General features: G+C 38.4%; 1 protein-coding gene across 14 annotated transcripts in view; it reads left to right on the forward strand.

Annotated features, from left to right (window-relative positions):
* LPP (LIM domain containing preferred translocation partner in lipoma) overlaps nucleotides 1–14,068 on the forward strand; it is a 741,548-nt gene that overhangs the window by 704,007 nt on the left and 23,473 nt on the right. For all 14 annotated transcript variants that reach the window (XM_055381176.2, XM_063704451.1, XM_019023948.4 and 11 more), the window contains one exon: nucleotides 13,061–13,239. In XM_055381176.2, coding sequence (XP_055237151.1) covers nucleotides 13,061–13,239 — 179 coding nt within the window. The remainder of the gene's footprint in view (nucleotides 1–13,060; nucleotides 13,240–14,068) is intronic.

Raw genomic sequence — 14,068 nt, forward strand, 5'->3', positions numbered from 1 at the left:
CTGGGCAAAAAGAGGGAGACTCCGTCTCAAAAAAAAAAAAAAAAAAAAGGTTAGCATTAGAAGTCAGGCAGCATCACTGCTATGACATTCTCTTGGCCAGGCAGTTGCATAGGTTCTCCCAAGACCTCACCTCTTAGTGGTGGACTGTTAGTATCATATTGTGAGATGGGATGTGTTTTGGTGTAGTCATCTTTGAAAATTACAACTTGCCATAGCATATGAACAGATAACACTATACTTGGGTTCTCTGCTATGGTGCTGTGAAAGAACAGAAGAGGAGAGTGATTAACAAAAGAGGTAACATTCACATATCATGGGCCATATAATTTGATGTATGTAACTTGTTAAGGAAATATGTTCAAGGCAGGGGCAACAGCAGATGGAAAGGCATGAAAGAACAATGAGCACAAAGTGTTTAAAAGCTTGGGTTGACAGGAACAAAGACTGAGTTGTAGGAGAGGTGACAGGCTAGGGGCCTAGACAGGGGAGGTAGGACAGTATCCTGAAGGGCCTTGAACATCAAGTTAAAACGTTTGGCTTTGGGGAGCAGTCGCTGTCTTTAGAGCACAGGCATATAAACTGATCGTCTTTGGTAATCTCTTCCATCTACAATCTTTCTTTCCTTTGATAGTAAACATATCATCTCTGTTAAAGTTGCTTCCTAGCTTAAACTGAACACAGACTCCAAACCATTGAAGCACTTTAGATTTTTTTCTTTTTTTTTCCTTTTTTTTTACTCACCACAAACAACTCTAGAATGGCATGCATTTGAACAAACCAAAAGTGATTTCACTCTTCTAATTTTCAGTGCTTTTTGGCTAAATGCAGAGTGAGAAATTCATACCTTTTTCAAGCAGTGTGGGTTCTTTTTCCCAATTTCTGTCATCCATCTGGTTCTCTGGAGGTCTTGGAATCCAGGAAAGTGTTAGTTCACTGTGCTGAAATCCAAAAAAGACTGCTAAACTGTGAAAGAAAATTTGCATTCCAGAGACACTGAAAGAGTTAGTCCACCACCCTTTTGCAACAGCAAGGAGAAAACATCTGTATTTCCTGCCTCTTTGTCTTTAAGCAGTTATAGAATGGAAAACCCTATACTCCCTGGCTGTGCGTTTCATACCTAGTTAATCTAAATCACTTTTGGCAGGGTGGGGGAGGAATCAAAACATGGAATTATTTTATTTCTAGTGTCAGAAAATATTACAGCCAAGATACTGTTTAAGGGAAGCAAATTACTTCACCAGCTTCCTTTTGAGCTCCTCGTGAGGTTTAATTCTCATGAATGGGTCCTAGAGCCGACATTTGACATACACATCAGCAGTGCTCTCTTCGGAAGGGAACCGCACAGTCACAGCCATGATGTTGGCATGTCTTTATGGCCTTCCTAAGTCATGTGCTGTCTTTTGTCTTCCATTGGCAGAAATACAATTAGAAGGCCTTGTTCTCAGCAGAAGCCAAATGATTGCCAAATCTGTTCAACTGATCTCTAGAGAATTGAAGTTAGCTCATGGCCCTCTGGCTGTTCTCTTTGCCACTCCCAGGAGTTACAGGCTTAAAGTTATCCCTTTCTTTTGAAAGAGGATCAAGTTTGGTTCAAAGAAGCTTTTCTGTCATCCCCAGGAGTACAAAGAGAGCCCTTCCATGACCCTAGTTGTTTGGCTCAGACCACTTATAGCTTACTGTAATTTAGGAAGTAATTGTAATTCATAAAGCCAGGTAGATAATAAACATCTTGGCAGGGTTGAGTTTCAGGCAGCTCTGAAGGGAACCAACATGTGAGTGGAATGGTATTGGGAACATTTCTAGTCTCTGCTTGCAGATCTTGATTCTAATGGATGACTCAAACTGGTTTAATTCTGATCTGAAATGTGCAGGCAGGCAGTCATTACTGTGTATACACATAGCTGAAAACATCATCGCTTAAGCATGGGTTTTAGACATTCTCCTGGATGAGTTAGTTACCCATGGTAGACAAATACTGTAAGTAAAAAGAGCATTCTCCTAATTTCTATGTTGTGTGATTAACTTCAGATCATTTATATTCCTGGAGAAATATGTAGCACTATTTTTTCTTTAAAAGATATACTCTTGCTGAGGTAGAATAAAGAACACAAAATTTGTAAGAGGCCTTAGATTTTAGGTTATTTAATGTCATTTAATTTTGTATTCAACCAATACTGATTGCCTGTTATGTCTTAAGCGCTGCCGCAGAGGCTGCAAATGCAGTAGTGTCTTGAACAAACTAGTGTAAGATGAACAATAAGCATGGCAGAAGCACAGTAGCAACTAAATTCATGAAGTGGTATCATAGTGATAAGCACTATGAAGAAAGCAACAGGATAAAGAGACAGAGTCTGGCTCTGGAGAGGGGGCTGCTGAAATAGTGTGGTGATGCAGGCCATCTGAGGATAGTAATGAAATTTGGGGGATGTCTATGGGAGTAGATGCTGTTGGATGAATCTTTGGAGTACTCCCAAATGATTGTTCATTCACTTACTTACTAAAATATTTACTGAGCTCCTTCTCTGTGCCCCAGGCATTGTTCTGGAAACTGAGGGTGATGCTTTGAACAAGACGAAGAACCATGCCCTATTGAAGCTTTTGTTCAGTCCTCAAATCACTCCATTTCAAGGGACCAAAAGCCCTATTAACTTAATTCCCTTATTTTATAGCTGATGGAATTTAGGCCCAGGGAGGAAATGCTTTGTACAAAACTCACTGCTGGTGGCTGACGTTGGCAAGACTGGAATACAGCCCTTGACTTCTGCTTTATTTCTCCTTGCCACTGAGCCATACAGAGTCTCTGTAACCATCTATGTCAGCAATTCTAGTTTAGTGCTGGGGTTGGTTAGCACTGTGACCCAAAGATAAGTCTTTTTCTCTATCACGGCCTCATGTCTACTCTTAATAAAGGTAACAAAATTGAGGGTTGTTAAGATGGGGCTTCACAGGCGCAGGTACCAGGGGCTTTGTTGGACCTTGATTACGGTTAAGTCAAGAAAATGGACCTTGCCAAGTATAACTGCCGCAAACTAGACAGAGAACTCTATGAGACTTCTTATTGGCTCATAGACTTCTCTGTACACACTCTAAATGCATGGTATGTAACTACTTCATCACTTGATAGGCATTCCAGGTATGTAAACTAAATAAGATGCATGGCAAGAAAAATTACCTGCTGAAAACAAAACAACAAAAACAAAATAATCTGTATTTTTCCAAACTCAATATTCAAGGGAGTATGGGTACTTGTGTATATATTTTATACTTGTCTACTTCTCTCCAGTAATAAGAATGATAGAAGTTGGCTCAGTTGATTAGTCAGAGGCTGTTGAACCAAGATATAGGGTCGATCCTTCTGTGTAATAGTAATTCTCTCCAGCGAAAAGAGCTTTATAACAATATCTTTATATCTATTTACATTCTTAAAGAGTGCTTCTCCCATTTCTTATCATATTTAATTCTCATTGGTAAGAGATTGTTAAGGCAGAATGCTTAGTATCCCATTCTATAGATGAGAAAATTGACACCCATGTAGCTTATGGAATTTTGTTCAAGGTGCTGTGAATTCCAGCTACTCTGGAAATTCACTGCCTCAAAGAAACTGGTCTAAGTGTTGGTTAATAGCCTCTATTTATAGGTTGCTGATAGTAGGAATTATGAAAGCTGGACCTAAGGCTTCCTCATGTGAGGCTTTGGATAGGATTATCTGCTCTGAGCTCTTAGCCAGAAGGCCCCCATATTTATCAGTGTGCAACAATCTTGTTTTGACAGCGACAAAACCCAAGTAATGTAACATACTCACCTTAACAATTTTTCATTGGCTATGTAAGTAATTATGTTAATTTTATCATATTCTTATTGTTAAGTGGGCCAGAACACCAGGGAGATGTGTTGGTATTCCAAAAAGGACCTAGTGTGGGGTTGGGAGAAGAGCACTGCATAGAAACCATGCCATCTGCGTCCTGGACTTTTTCACAAAATAGTATATCACATTGGGCAAATATACCACAATAGGCAAATCAGCTTCACAGAATGCAGTGTCCTAGTATGTGAGGTGAGACAGTTGGACAAGATGATTCGGGGAATTTTTCAAGCTCAACCAAACTATGTATTTATGAGAGGCTATGGGAAATCTGCATGCTAAAGATTATTAACTGCATTCTGAATAATTGCCTTTATATAGAATAACGGAGAAAGATATCTGAGAAACTTGTTAATTGGAGGACAGTGTGAAGTAGAAGAATGAGCCTTTCTCTTTGTACTTTAGAAAACACAGGTTCAAATCCTGGCTGCATTTATAGCTGTGTGTCATGTAATGCGGAAAAGAATTCTACCATTCTACCTCCTATACCAGATTGCTCTGGAGATTAGATGGGCTCCTGTTTGTGTACATTTAGTAAACTTTAAGGATTATACCAAATCAAAGTATCAGTTATTATTTTTGGTGTATAAAGGAATATAAATTACTTTTATGAAGAATTAAGAAATGTATGGATTTGGAGTATAATAAGGTTTACACAGAAGAAGAGCTTTTTCACAAAATTCCCAGGAAAGCAGGGGGAAACTCACTTAGAAATCTAGAAGCCCATTTTATATTATGACATTATCCAATTATCCCAGAGTATCATATACACAATTCCTTAGATAATCCATTTGTTGAAAGGACAGATATAAAATATAGGAGAATTAATGGTGAAGGGAAAAAATAGAAATACGGTGCTTCAGTGTGGTAGTTACATTAAATGATTAAAGGATGACAAGTTAATTGAATAAATGTCTTAACCCCTTGAAATTTGTATAGGGAATTTATAAAACTAACATTTATTATATAGTCAGGACTGGGTTCTCGCTTTGATAATGTGTGAACTCATTTAAACCTCACAACACTGCAATGTAGACATTTCAGTCTACAAAAACCAAAGGCCAGAAAGGTCAAGAAAATTGCCTAGCTTTTCGAACCCAGATCACCTTTTTCCTACTGTTTCACTAATTCTCTTACTATAATATGGCAGACCTTCTTTGATGTCTGAGTTAATAAATCTTCACGTGACTTATGTTGTAAAGGCAAAATCTGTCATTTGACTTGTCTCGGAAGGAAGGGAACTCAATTCTTTTCTTTCTCTCTCACCATAGTCTTAGTCTTCTCTGATGTATTCATTATGCCCATGGCATGAAGGTCTGACCCACAGTCATCAGCTCTTAGGCCCCTTCCCCCTGCCCCACATTTTTCAAGGATCAGAACACATTCAAAAGAAGTGTTTTGGAAGACCTAGCATGCCACATGGGTTATGCATTTTAAAGTAAAATATTACCTCCCCGGGCATTAAGGTATAAATAAACTAAATGTTCTATAATTGAGATTTTCTTTTCCGATTTAGTAAAGCTCAGATCACAATCCTAACCCTAGTGCTTAAGAATAAAAAACAGGGCGTAATTTACTTTGTGAAGAATGTGATTTATAGCTCATGACAAAATTGAATAGAACGGCCTAATTGCTGTGATCTTTTTGTTCTTTCTGTTGGCTTTTTCCTTATGGTTTCGGGGCATATTTCTCAATTTTAAAGCCAGTTTATGTAGTCCAAATACAAACAGAAAATTTTATAAGAAAATTGTTTTTCTAAATTTTATTTTAATAGTAACACATAGGTTTTGTCTGTGCTAGTTAAAACATGGATGTTCAGCCGGGCGTGGTGGCTCACTCTTGTAATCCCAGCACTTTGGGAGGCCGAGGTGGGTGGATCACCTGAGCTCACGAGTTCAAGACCAGCCTGGCCAACATGGTGAAACCCTGTCTCTGTTAAAAATAAAAAATTAGCTGGGTGTGGTGGCGTGTGTCGGTAGTCCCAGCTACTCAAGAGGCTGAGGCAGGAGAATCGCTTGAACCTGGGAGGCAGAGGTTGCAGTGAGCCAAGATCGCGCCACTGCACTCCAGCCTAGGTGACAGAGTGAGACTCTGTCTTTAAAAAAAAAAAAAAAAAAAATGGATGTTCATGTCTGGCAATATTGAGTTCCCCTTCATCAGTGCTGCTCAATACACAGATTTCGTTACAATATTCTTCCTGTGAAATGAATTTGTTTCAGTGCAGGCTTATCTGCAACTCCTATAAGAGTATTAGATATTAAAGACTCTTGTTATAGCACAACATTAATTCCAAAGTGGGTTAAAATAAGTTTTTTTTCAAGTGCCAAATCCAATCCCAACTAGAATAGATTCTTAGAGTCATAGACCACCACCATACTGCCTGCTCTCTCACTATTCATAAGTAATTACTCTCTTCTCTGCGTTCCCATCATTCATTACTCGTGCCTCAATGATAGCAATTTGTCACGCCCTTTGCCTCAGATCAGTTGTTAATAGTTGTGTCCACCTGTCTCACTGCATTGAGAACCTTTGAGGGCAAGGATGGCATCTTTATCTTCCATCTCTTCCTCTGTACCTGCCAGGCTGTTGAACACTTTGTTCCACTCTTTAGGCTTTCTGCAATATTAGAGTAAGTGAAGAGGCAGCTCTGCTCTTTAGAGAGGCATATAAGAAGTTTGTTTAAAGAGAGTTTATAAGAAAACTGAGGCAATAGATGCAAAAAGTTATGCTCCAAAAGATTAACAAAAAAAGTTGAAATTATTTCACTGAATTTTCAGTTCTGTGTTTCATAGCTGTCATCTTCAGGGGTAGGGGGTGTGTCATGACATCAAAAAAGTACAGTTTAGAGATTTGATGCTATCTATTAAATTGTTTCAAAACGTTTCCTATCTATCAGGAAAACTTTCATCTGTAAAAGAGGAATTTTGATTCTAATTGAAAAATCACAGTCATAGGGGAGGGATGCTGTTAAGCTTGAGATTATTGTTTTCAGTCTGTTTCAAAACACACATTACGTGCAGATACAAATATAGACTTAGATTAAGATATGGACAAAGGACATTAGAAAGACCAAGAGAAATGTTAATAAAAAGTTCATGTCTCACAGGAAGGCAGAGCTGTTGGAAGGTTATCTAGTATAGGGTCATTAGAACTACCAAGGTAAAATGATATCTTCACTTGCAAAGCAAACCCAAAAGTACTGCCATCATTTGGGAAGCAATCTTGATGACCAGAATCAAGGTAGAGAATAAGTTTTTATTCCATAATTAAGTTAGGCAATAGCAGTATTCTGAGTTCAAATAATGGCACTGGCATTTCAAGAGAAATTGGCTGAGTCATAGCCCCGCTCCTTTACTGTACCACATTACCATTCTGTTGGGAACACCTACACTTGAGCTGTACTTCCCAACCTTTTTCACATCCGAGTTCATGTGGAAAATGATGGCATTCATTCAGCACACGGAGTAAGTGGATAAGATCTCTCCTGTCCTGTTCCTGAGGCAACCACTCAGGAACTCTGGACACCTCTGGTCCTTCCGAATCCTCCCAAATATGGTGCATCTGGAACCCACTTGAAACACACTGTGTGTTAACCTGCCAGTTGAGAAGTTCTAGACTGGAGAATTGTTTTGCATGGTTAAATAGAAAAAAAAAAAAACTTATTTTATATAAAGTACTTACCTGGACTTTATTAATTCATTAACTAACTGATATTTGTGGAGCATTAATTTTATGCAAGCATACTGTTGTAGATGCTTGGGATCCAACGACGAGTTTTCTCTTGTCCTGTAGGAGTTTAGGAGACAAACTGTCTTAAGATCTTAACATGTTTTCTCTATTTATTTGCATGTAACTTGCAGATAGCAAGCCTGAATGTCTTCTTTCTATTTGAAATACATTGTGTGTCTACCGATATACAGATTCCATATAATGTGATGTAGCAGAGACAGTCTCCATTGGACAGAGAATTAGGAGACCTTTATTGTAACTCCCAATCTGTCACTAGCTGTGTTCTCTATCTATACCTTAGTATCTTGAATCCAGCAGTTGGACTAGAATCATGGTTTTCAGATAGTACAGGTTCCATCCCTTCATGCCCTTCAGCCAGAAGTGATTTTGGGCTCTTTAATATGTGCTTTTTTTGATAAATTGTTTCCCTGAAGAAAGGATTATGGGTGAATGGCCAAGTAAAAGAAGGTGAAAATTCCTGGGCTAGTGTAGTCTCTAAAGACTTTTCAAGACTGAATATCTTCTAACTCTCTTTTTTTCTTTTTGTTCTTATCTCAACAAGACCTAAACTATCTAGGTCATGAGATGTCACTCCTTATCTTTCCAAGAGTCTTTCCTGTTTCATGATATTGTTTTTGTACCTAAAAAAGGTAAAGATGAATATAAGATCACATTTTAATTTTATAAAATGAAAATGTTAACATTTCCAAATGGCAGTAATCACTTTATAGTCTTCTGAATCTTCAATTACTTATGTAGATGAAGACTGTATATCTTGATTTTAAATACTCAGAATTGAACACTTACATATACCTATGTAATATGTAAATAATGGTAATATTCTTATTCTTTATCATCTCAGCAGTTCACATTTATGTTATCTATATGCTTCATTTATATTCATATGATTCTTTAGCTCTTCTGCCTGTGAGTTACAAGTTATTTATACAATATCCAAAGATAGAAAAAAATACTACCCCATTGTATCTCTGACTTAAAAATGTTGCATTTGGGGGTTTTCTGTACAAAGTTGATTTGTGATTTGTTAGTTTCACTGAGTTTTTTTGTTTTTAGTCACAATTGTATTGCCAACATTTCAGAAAAATTTATAAGCTGTGACTTTTAGCAACAGAATCTGCTTTTTTCTGCTACTCTTACGTCTTTTCACTTTAACCATACTTTCATTGGAGTAGCCTAAAACATTTTTTTATGGAAAAAAGTCCTCAAACAGTGCCTGTTGCAAAATGAATAAAATTTGGATTCTTCATTCAGCTTTGGCCAAAGGCCTTCCACAGCTGGTTACCAATTACTTACTGTGTGTCATGGACTTTGTAGTCCCTGGGCAAGGATGCTTACTATTGTGGATACCGTAGATAGAGTGTACAATAGGAATAGGAAGTATAAGAAGTATAGGGACTTCCTATACTTTCCCACAGGTGTTGATTGCAAGGACACTTCTTGATAACTAACTGTGTGCAAATCTGCTTCAGAATTTGTTTCCTAGGAAACACAACCTCAGACTATGGCTTCATGGGAGGAGAGAGGAGTGATTGCAGTTTAGTCATAGAGGTTGACATAAACCACTAAATCAAGTACATTGTGTTCAGTGTCATAGGGGAAGCATAATACAATCCTATGGGAGTGGAAGAAGTTACTTACTTTTCTTGGAATACAACAGAAAAAGATTTAGGAAAGATTTTTCGGAAGAGGTGACATTTGAGTTTCACTTTGAAGAATGAGTAGGCATTCTCTAAGCAAAGTAGAATATAAGATAGTCTGGGCTTGTAAAAGAATGTTGCTTATTAAAGATGTGGCAGAAAGCTCAGTGTGGCAGCTGGGAGGAGGAGTCCATGGGACCACGATGGAGCTGGATCAGCAGTCCAGTCACAAAGCACGCTACTGATATTGAAGGTTCATAAGCTGGAGGGTGCTCTTTTCTTTTAAATCCCCAGCTATCAATGCTGGCAACCCTACTAGACCAAAAAAAAAAACAAAAAAAAGAAAGAAAAGAAAGAAAGAGAGAGAGAGAGAAAGAAAGAAAGAAAGAAAGAAAGAAAGAAAGAAAGAAAGAAAGAGAAGTGATTTGAATAGGCATATTTAGAGACATCCCTCTTTCACTTATTTGCTTAAAGACTTTCTTTTTTTTCAAAACCGATTTATTTGTCAACCATTTCATGTCATGGGTTCAGACGAATCCAATATTTGTATGAAGCGTGCATCTTTTTGTCTGGCTTTAAAATAATCATCTATAACACAAAAATATCCCTCTATGATGCTTACAATTTTACCATTAGCAATTTCTACAATTATCAGTGGAGGTGCATAGTAAAGGTAATATAGTCCAAGTTTCTAGCAAATGAATGCCCCTTTCAAACCTCTGATAAGGGGTTATCCAGTTGTTTTTGTATATTTCTGATAATGTAAACATGTATCTTTTTCTATTGTTGTTAATACTGATTTATCACAGATTAATACAATTACAGAGTTTGAATTAATCATTTTTCAAATAAGAAAACTGAGATCAAAGGAATAAATTATTTACCCAATGTCATACAGCAGATTTTGACAAAGCCAGAAGGATAATTCATATTCTTCACCTAGCAACTTTCCTTTTTCATGGCCACATAATGAATTCCATAGCTCCCTCTCTGCATTATTAGAAGTCAGGTAATTGGGGTACCAGTCCCACCTCTGCGTCTCATGCTCTCCACAACTTAGGTCCAGCACATCCATTCTCAAAGTCTGCCTGCTCACCTGTGGAATGAGAGTCTGGACTAAGGGAACTCCCAGCCCCCTCCTCCTGACACTGTGAGTTTTTCCTTTCTCGAAGGCTACTGGTAGGCCCCACTGGAGACTGAAAGGGGAAGATTGCAGTAAAAGGCGCAGGCTGTCGAAGGATAACATGTCCTTCTACATCATTCACTAGCCTAGGATGCCAGTCAACTTCATTCTTAGAACCTTTATTTTCCAATTTGGGGGCATTTTGCAATAGGCTGATTTTAATCACATTTTATACTTTTTTTCCTTTGTTGCAGAAATGTTTGTATTACCTGTTCTTTGAATGCAGCATCTGTAGACCACAAGGTCTTTCCATAGGAACTAAGCCTGTTATATTGCTGCTAGTTTTGAGTAAATGAGCTGAATCTTGCAGCCAAGCCTCAGTGCAAACAAAAACATTTTCTGGCCAAACATTTTCTGGTTATTCAACTCCATTACGGGGCTGACTAAAAAAAAAAAAAAAAGGTAAAAACCCACAGAGGAGCAAAACATAAGTCCTGGGAAGACAATTTCCAGCCACATTAGCTCACATTGTCAGGGTAGAAAAGAAACAGGCCCTCATTCTTCAAACCATCATCATCTCCAAACTCTTACCCTGTGCTCTTCTGCTATTTTAATTTCACCACTTCAAAATGGGAAAAACAAATAGGTTAATAGTTTCCATGCGTTTAGACTGTGACCAGAGGCATACGAAGCAATTTCAGAACCTCAGGCAACCACAGCTTTGAGGGAAGGATGATGATGGATTTACCAATTCATCTTGGGATGGATTCCAGAGTTAAGGGAGTCAGGCCAGCACTGTGCTGCCAGAGTGGGATATAAACAATATTCATTCGTTCATTCTTTTTGTACACATTCATCTCAGGCTTATTTCTATTTCAGACAGTATACTGGGTGCATTATAGGACAGAGAAATACATTCTTAAGACATAGTCTCTGCCCCTAATGAAATTAAAGTCTGGTAGAGGAAATAGACATATGCACAAATAATTTAAATAAAGTACACACTTAAAGTATTGTAAGCAAACCAAATAAAGTGCTCAGGAATGGGAGAGAAAGAAGCAATTCATTCCAAGTGGGACCATTGAGGAAGGCTTCACTGGGGAATGGCCTTCTAGCCTGTACCTTGAAAGGTCAAAATGGCAAGTTGCGATACATCTAGGCATTAGCCAAGGCACAGAAGTATGGGAGTTTCACATAGGTTTGAACAAGAGTGAGTGGTCTGAGATGTTATGAGAACCATAAAGGGGGGTTGGATACCATGTAAAGAATAAGCTCTTTTTACATTGTGAAGCCATTAAGATTTTATTATCCAGAAAGGTACTTGTATCTGATCACATCTGTGTTTGGAAAGAAAACTGGAAGTCATTGCAGACAGGGGCAAGGGGAGTATTATAAGAAGAGAGATACAAAGAAGCCAAATCATAGGTCATTGCTATAGGTTAGACATAAGCACACTAGTTACCTACGTACAGACACTTCTTGCTTCATAGCCAGTTATATGTCCTCATGGTAAAAGAGCAGCTACCCCTGAATTTCCACATCCCATTCAGTTCTGCATCTTTCTAATAAGATCCACATCCCAGGTTTATTCCTGATTGTAAACTCAATGAGTTAATCCAGATACCTCAGTTGGAATATAGCATTTTACATGTGAAACGTGGTTGTTTGCTAAGAGCATGGGATTAAAGGGCAGGATGGAAAGTTAACAGCCGATCTTTCTGAGACCTGACTCACTAACTGGTGTCTCTTTTAAGGGGTGCTATATATTTTTAAAGCTTAGAATATTTTTAAGGCCAGATAAATGTGTTTCTTAATTCACTTTTTCAAACCAGCTCCCTTGTACGTTCAACATTTCTGTCAAGAGTTTGCAAACTCTAAACTTGGAGATGGTGTGTAAATCAAAGCTTTAAATGATCGGAAGCCTAATTGATTATGCTGAGTTCTGATTTGGGTTCTGCATTTAGCATGCTATGTTTCAGTCATCTGACAGGCTATTCTGTAAAAAGTAGGGGTCTTAATGATCACATTATGGTGTAAGTGGTCACACTATATCTTTGATAATGAATCAAGTTTTAGAAGTAACAGTGAAGCATTCCTCAATCGGTGAACCGGAGTGGTATAGTTCAAGGGTCAACAAACTATGCCCATGGGTCAAATCCAGCCCATTGTCTGTTTTTTTTTTGTAAATAAAGTATTACTGGAACACAAGCATGCCCATGTGTTTGCATGCTATGACTGCTTTCCAGGTATAATAGCAAAGTTGACTTGTTACAACAAAGCCAGAAATATTTACTATATGGGACTTTAGAGAAAAGTTTGCCATCACCCTTGCTGTAGGAAACAAGGAAAGGAACAAGGACAGCAGTCAGAAAACACATGTCCTCAGTTCTGGACTTGCCACCTACTACTTGAGTGATACTAGAAAAGCCACTTGACCCATCTAATTGTGTTTCCTTCTCTCTATAACACACTTCTTTGGCCAGTTTGTTAGTTAATTGGCTGATAACACTTGTTTTCTATTTGTAAGGACTGTATTAAAGCTGTAGATGTGGTTTGTAAATGGTGATAAATGCCTTCCTTAGAGTGGTGTGATAAGGACCTGAGACAATCTGTTTTGTAAAGATGCCTGTCATGCAGTATGGACCCCCTTCTGTCCCAGTCTAACGTGGTTTCTGTTTCCTTCCCCAGAATACTCTGGAGCAGTGCAATGTGTGTTCCAAGCCCATCATGGAGCGGATTCTCCGAGCCACCGGGAAGGCCTATCATCCTCACTGTTTCACCTGCGTGATGTGCCACCGCAGCCTGGATGGGATCCCATTCACTGTGGATGCTGGCGGGCTCATTCACTGCATTGAGGACTTCCACAAGTAGGCAACCTACTCTCTCATCACCACCCTGCCAGTCTTTTTGGAGTCTGTTCTTACTGCTTGGCATCTGGGCATACATTCTTCTCTCTCAGAACTACAGAATTTCAGGATTTAGTGAGGCTTTTAAAAGAGCTTATTGATCCCCTCCTCCAATGCAAGAATTAATATCAGACAATCCATGCAGTCATCCAGCCTGGTCTCTGTGTCAAGGCTTCCCCAGAGCTTGTCCATTGCATCTCTGGGTAACTCTAATGACGAAAAAGCTGGCTCAGCTATAATGTGTATGTGTTAGAAAGAAACAGGATCTGGCCTAAATATGAACAAAATTTGTGACATTTGGCATTGTTCAACTTATTTGAGCTCTTCAATTTGGTCTTTAGATCAAACCCTCTCTACAGCTCTCTCAGCTGTGATGACCCAGAGTTTTCTCAACAGCTAATCTGTGCATCCCTGCCACTCTACTGATAGGGAGTTATGGTGGACAGACACAGAGAACCATTCAGTCTCTTTTACTAATGCAAGCCTCTCACATATTCAAAGGCAGTTTCATGCCATTGTCAACATATTGATGCCATTCCCTAGCCTTTTCTTCCACCCAAGTCTTCTCTTTCTCAAGTTATTTTTTAATAGAATTAATGAATGCAAATTGTGTGTTCTTTTGAGGAGGATTAAAAAATGGTGCCTCAAGATCAAGGCCAGTTATTCATGGGCCCAAAATAATCTGTCCCCACTACTTCATTTGTCTCATTTTTAGGTCCTTCTTTCCTGTATTACAGCTGGGGTCTTTATGAAAATTAAGAAATTTAAACAGTTTTGTATTGTGCTTATT

The sequence above is a fragment of the Gorilla gorilla genome, chromosome 2, assembly GCF_029281585.2.
Source record: "Gorilla gorilla gorilla isolate KB3781 chromosome 2, NHGRI_mGorGor1-v2.1_pri, whole genome shotgun sequence".
Lineage (NCBI taxonomy): Eukaryota > Metazoa > Chordata > Mammalia > Primates > Hominidae > Gorilla > Gorilla gorilla.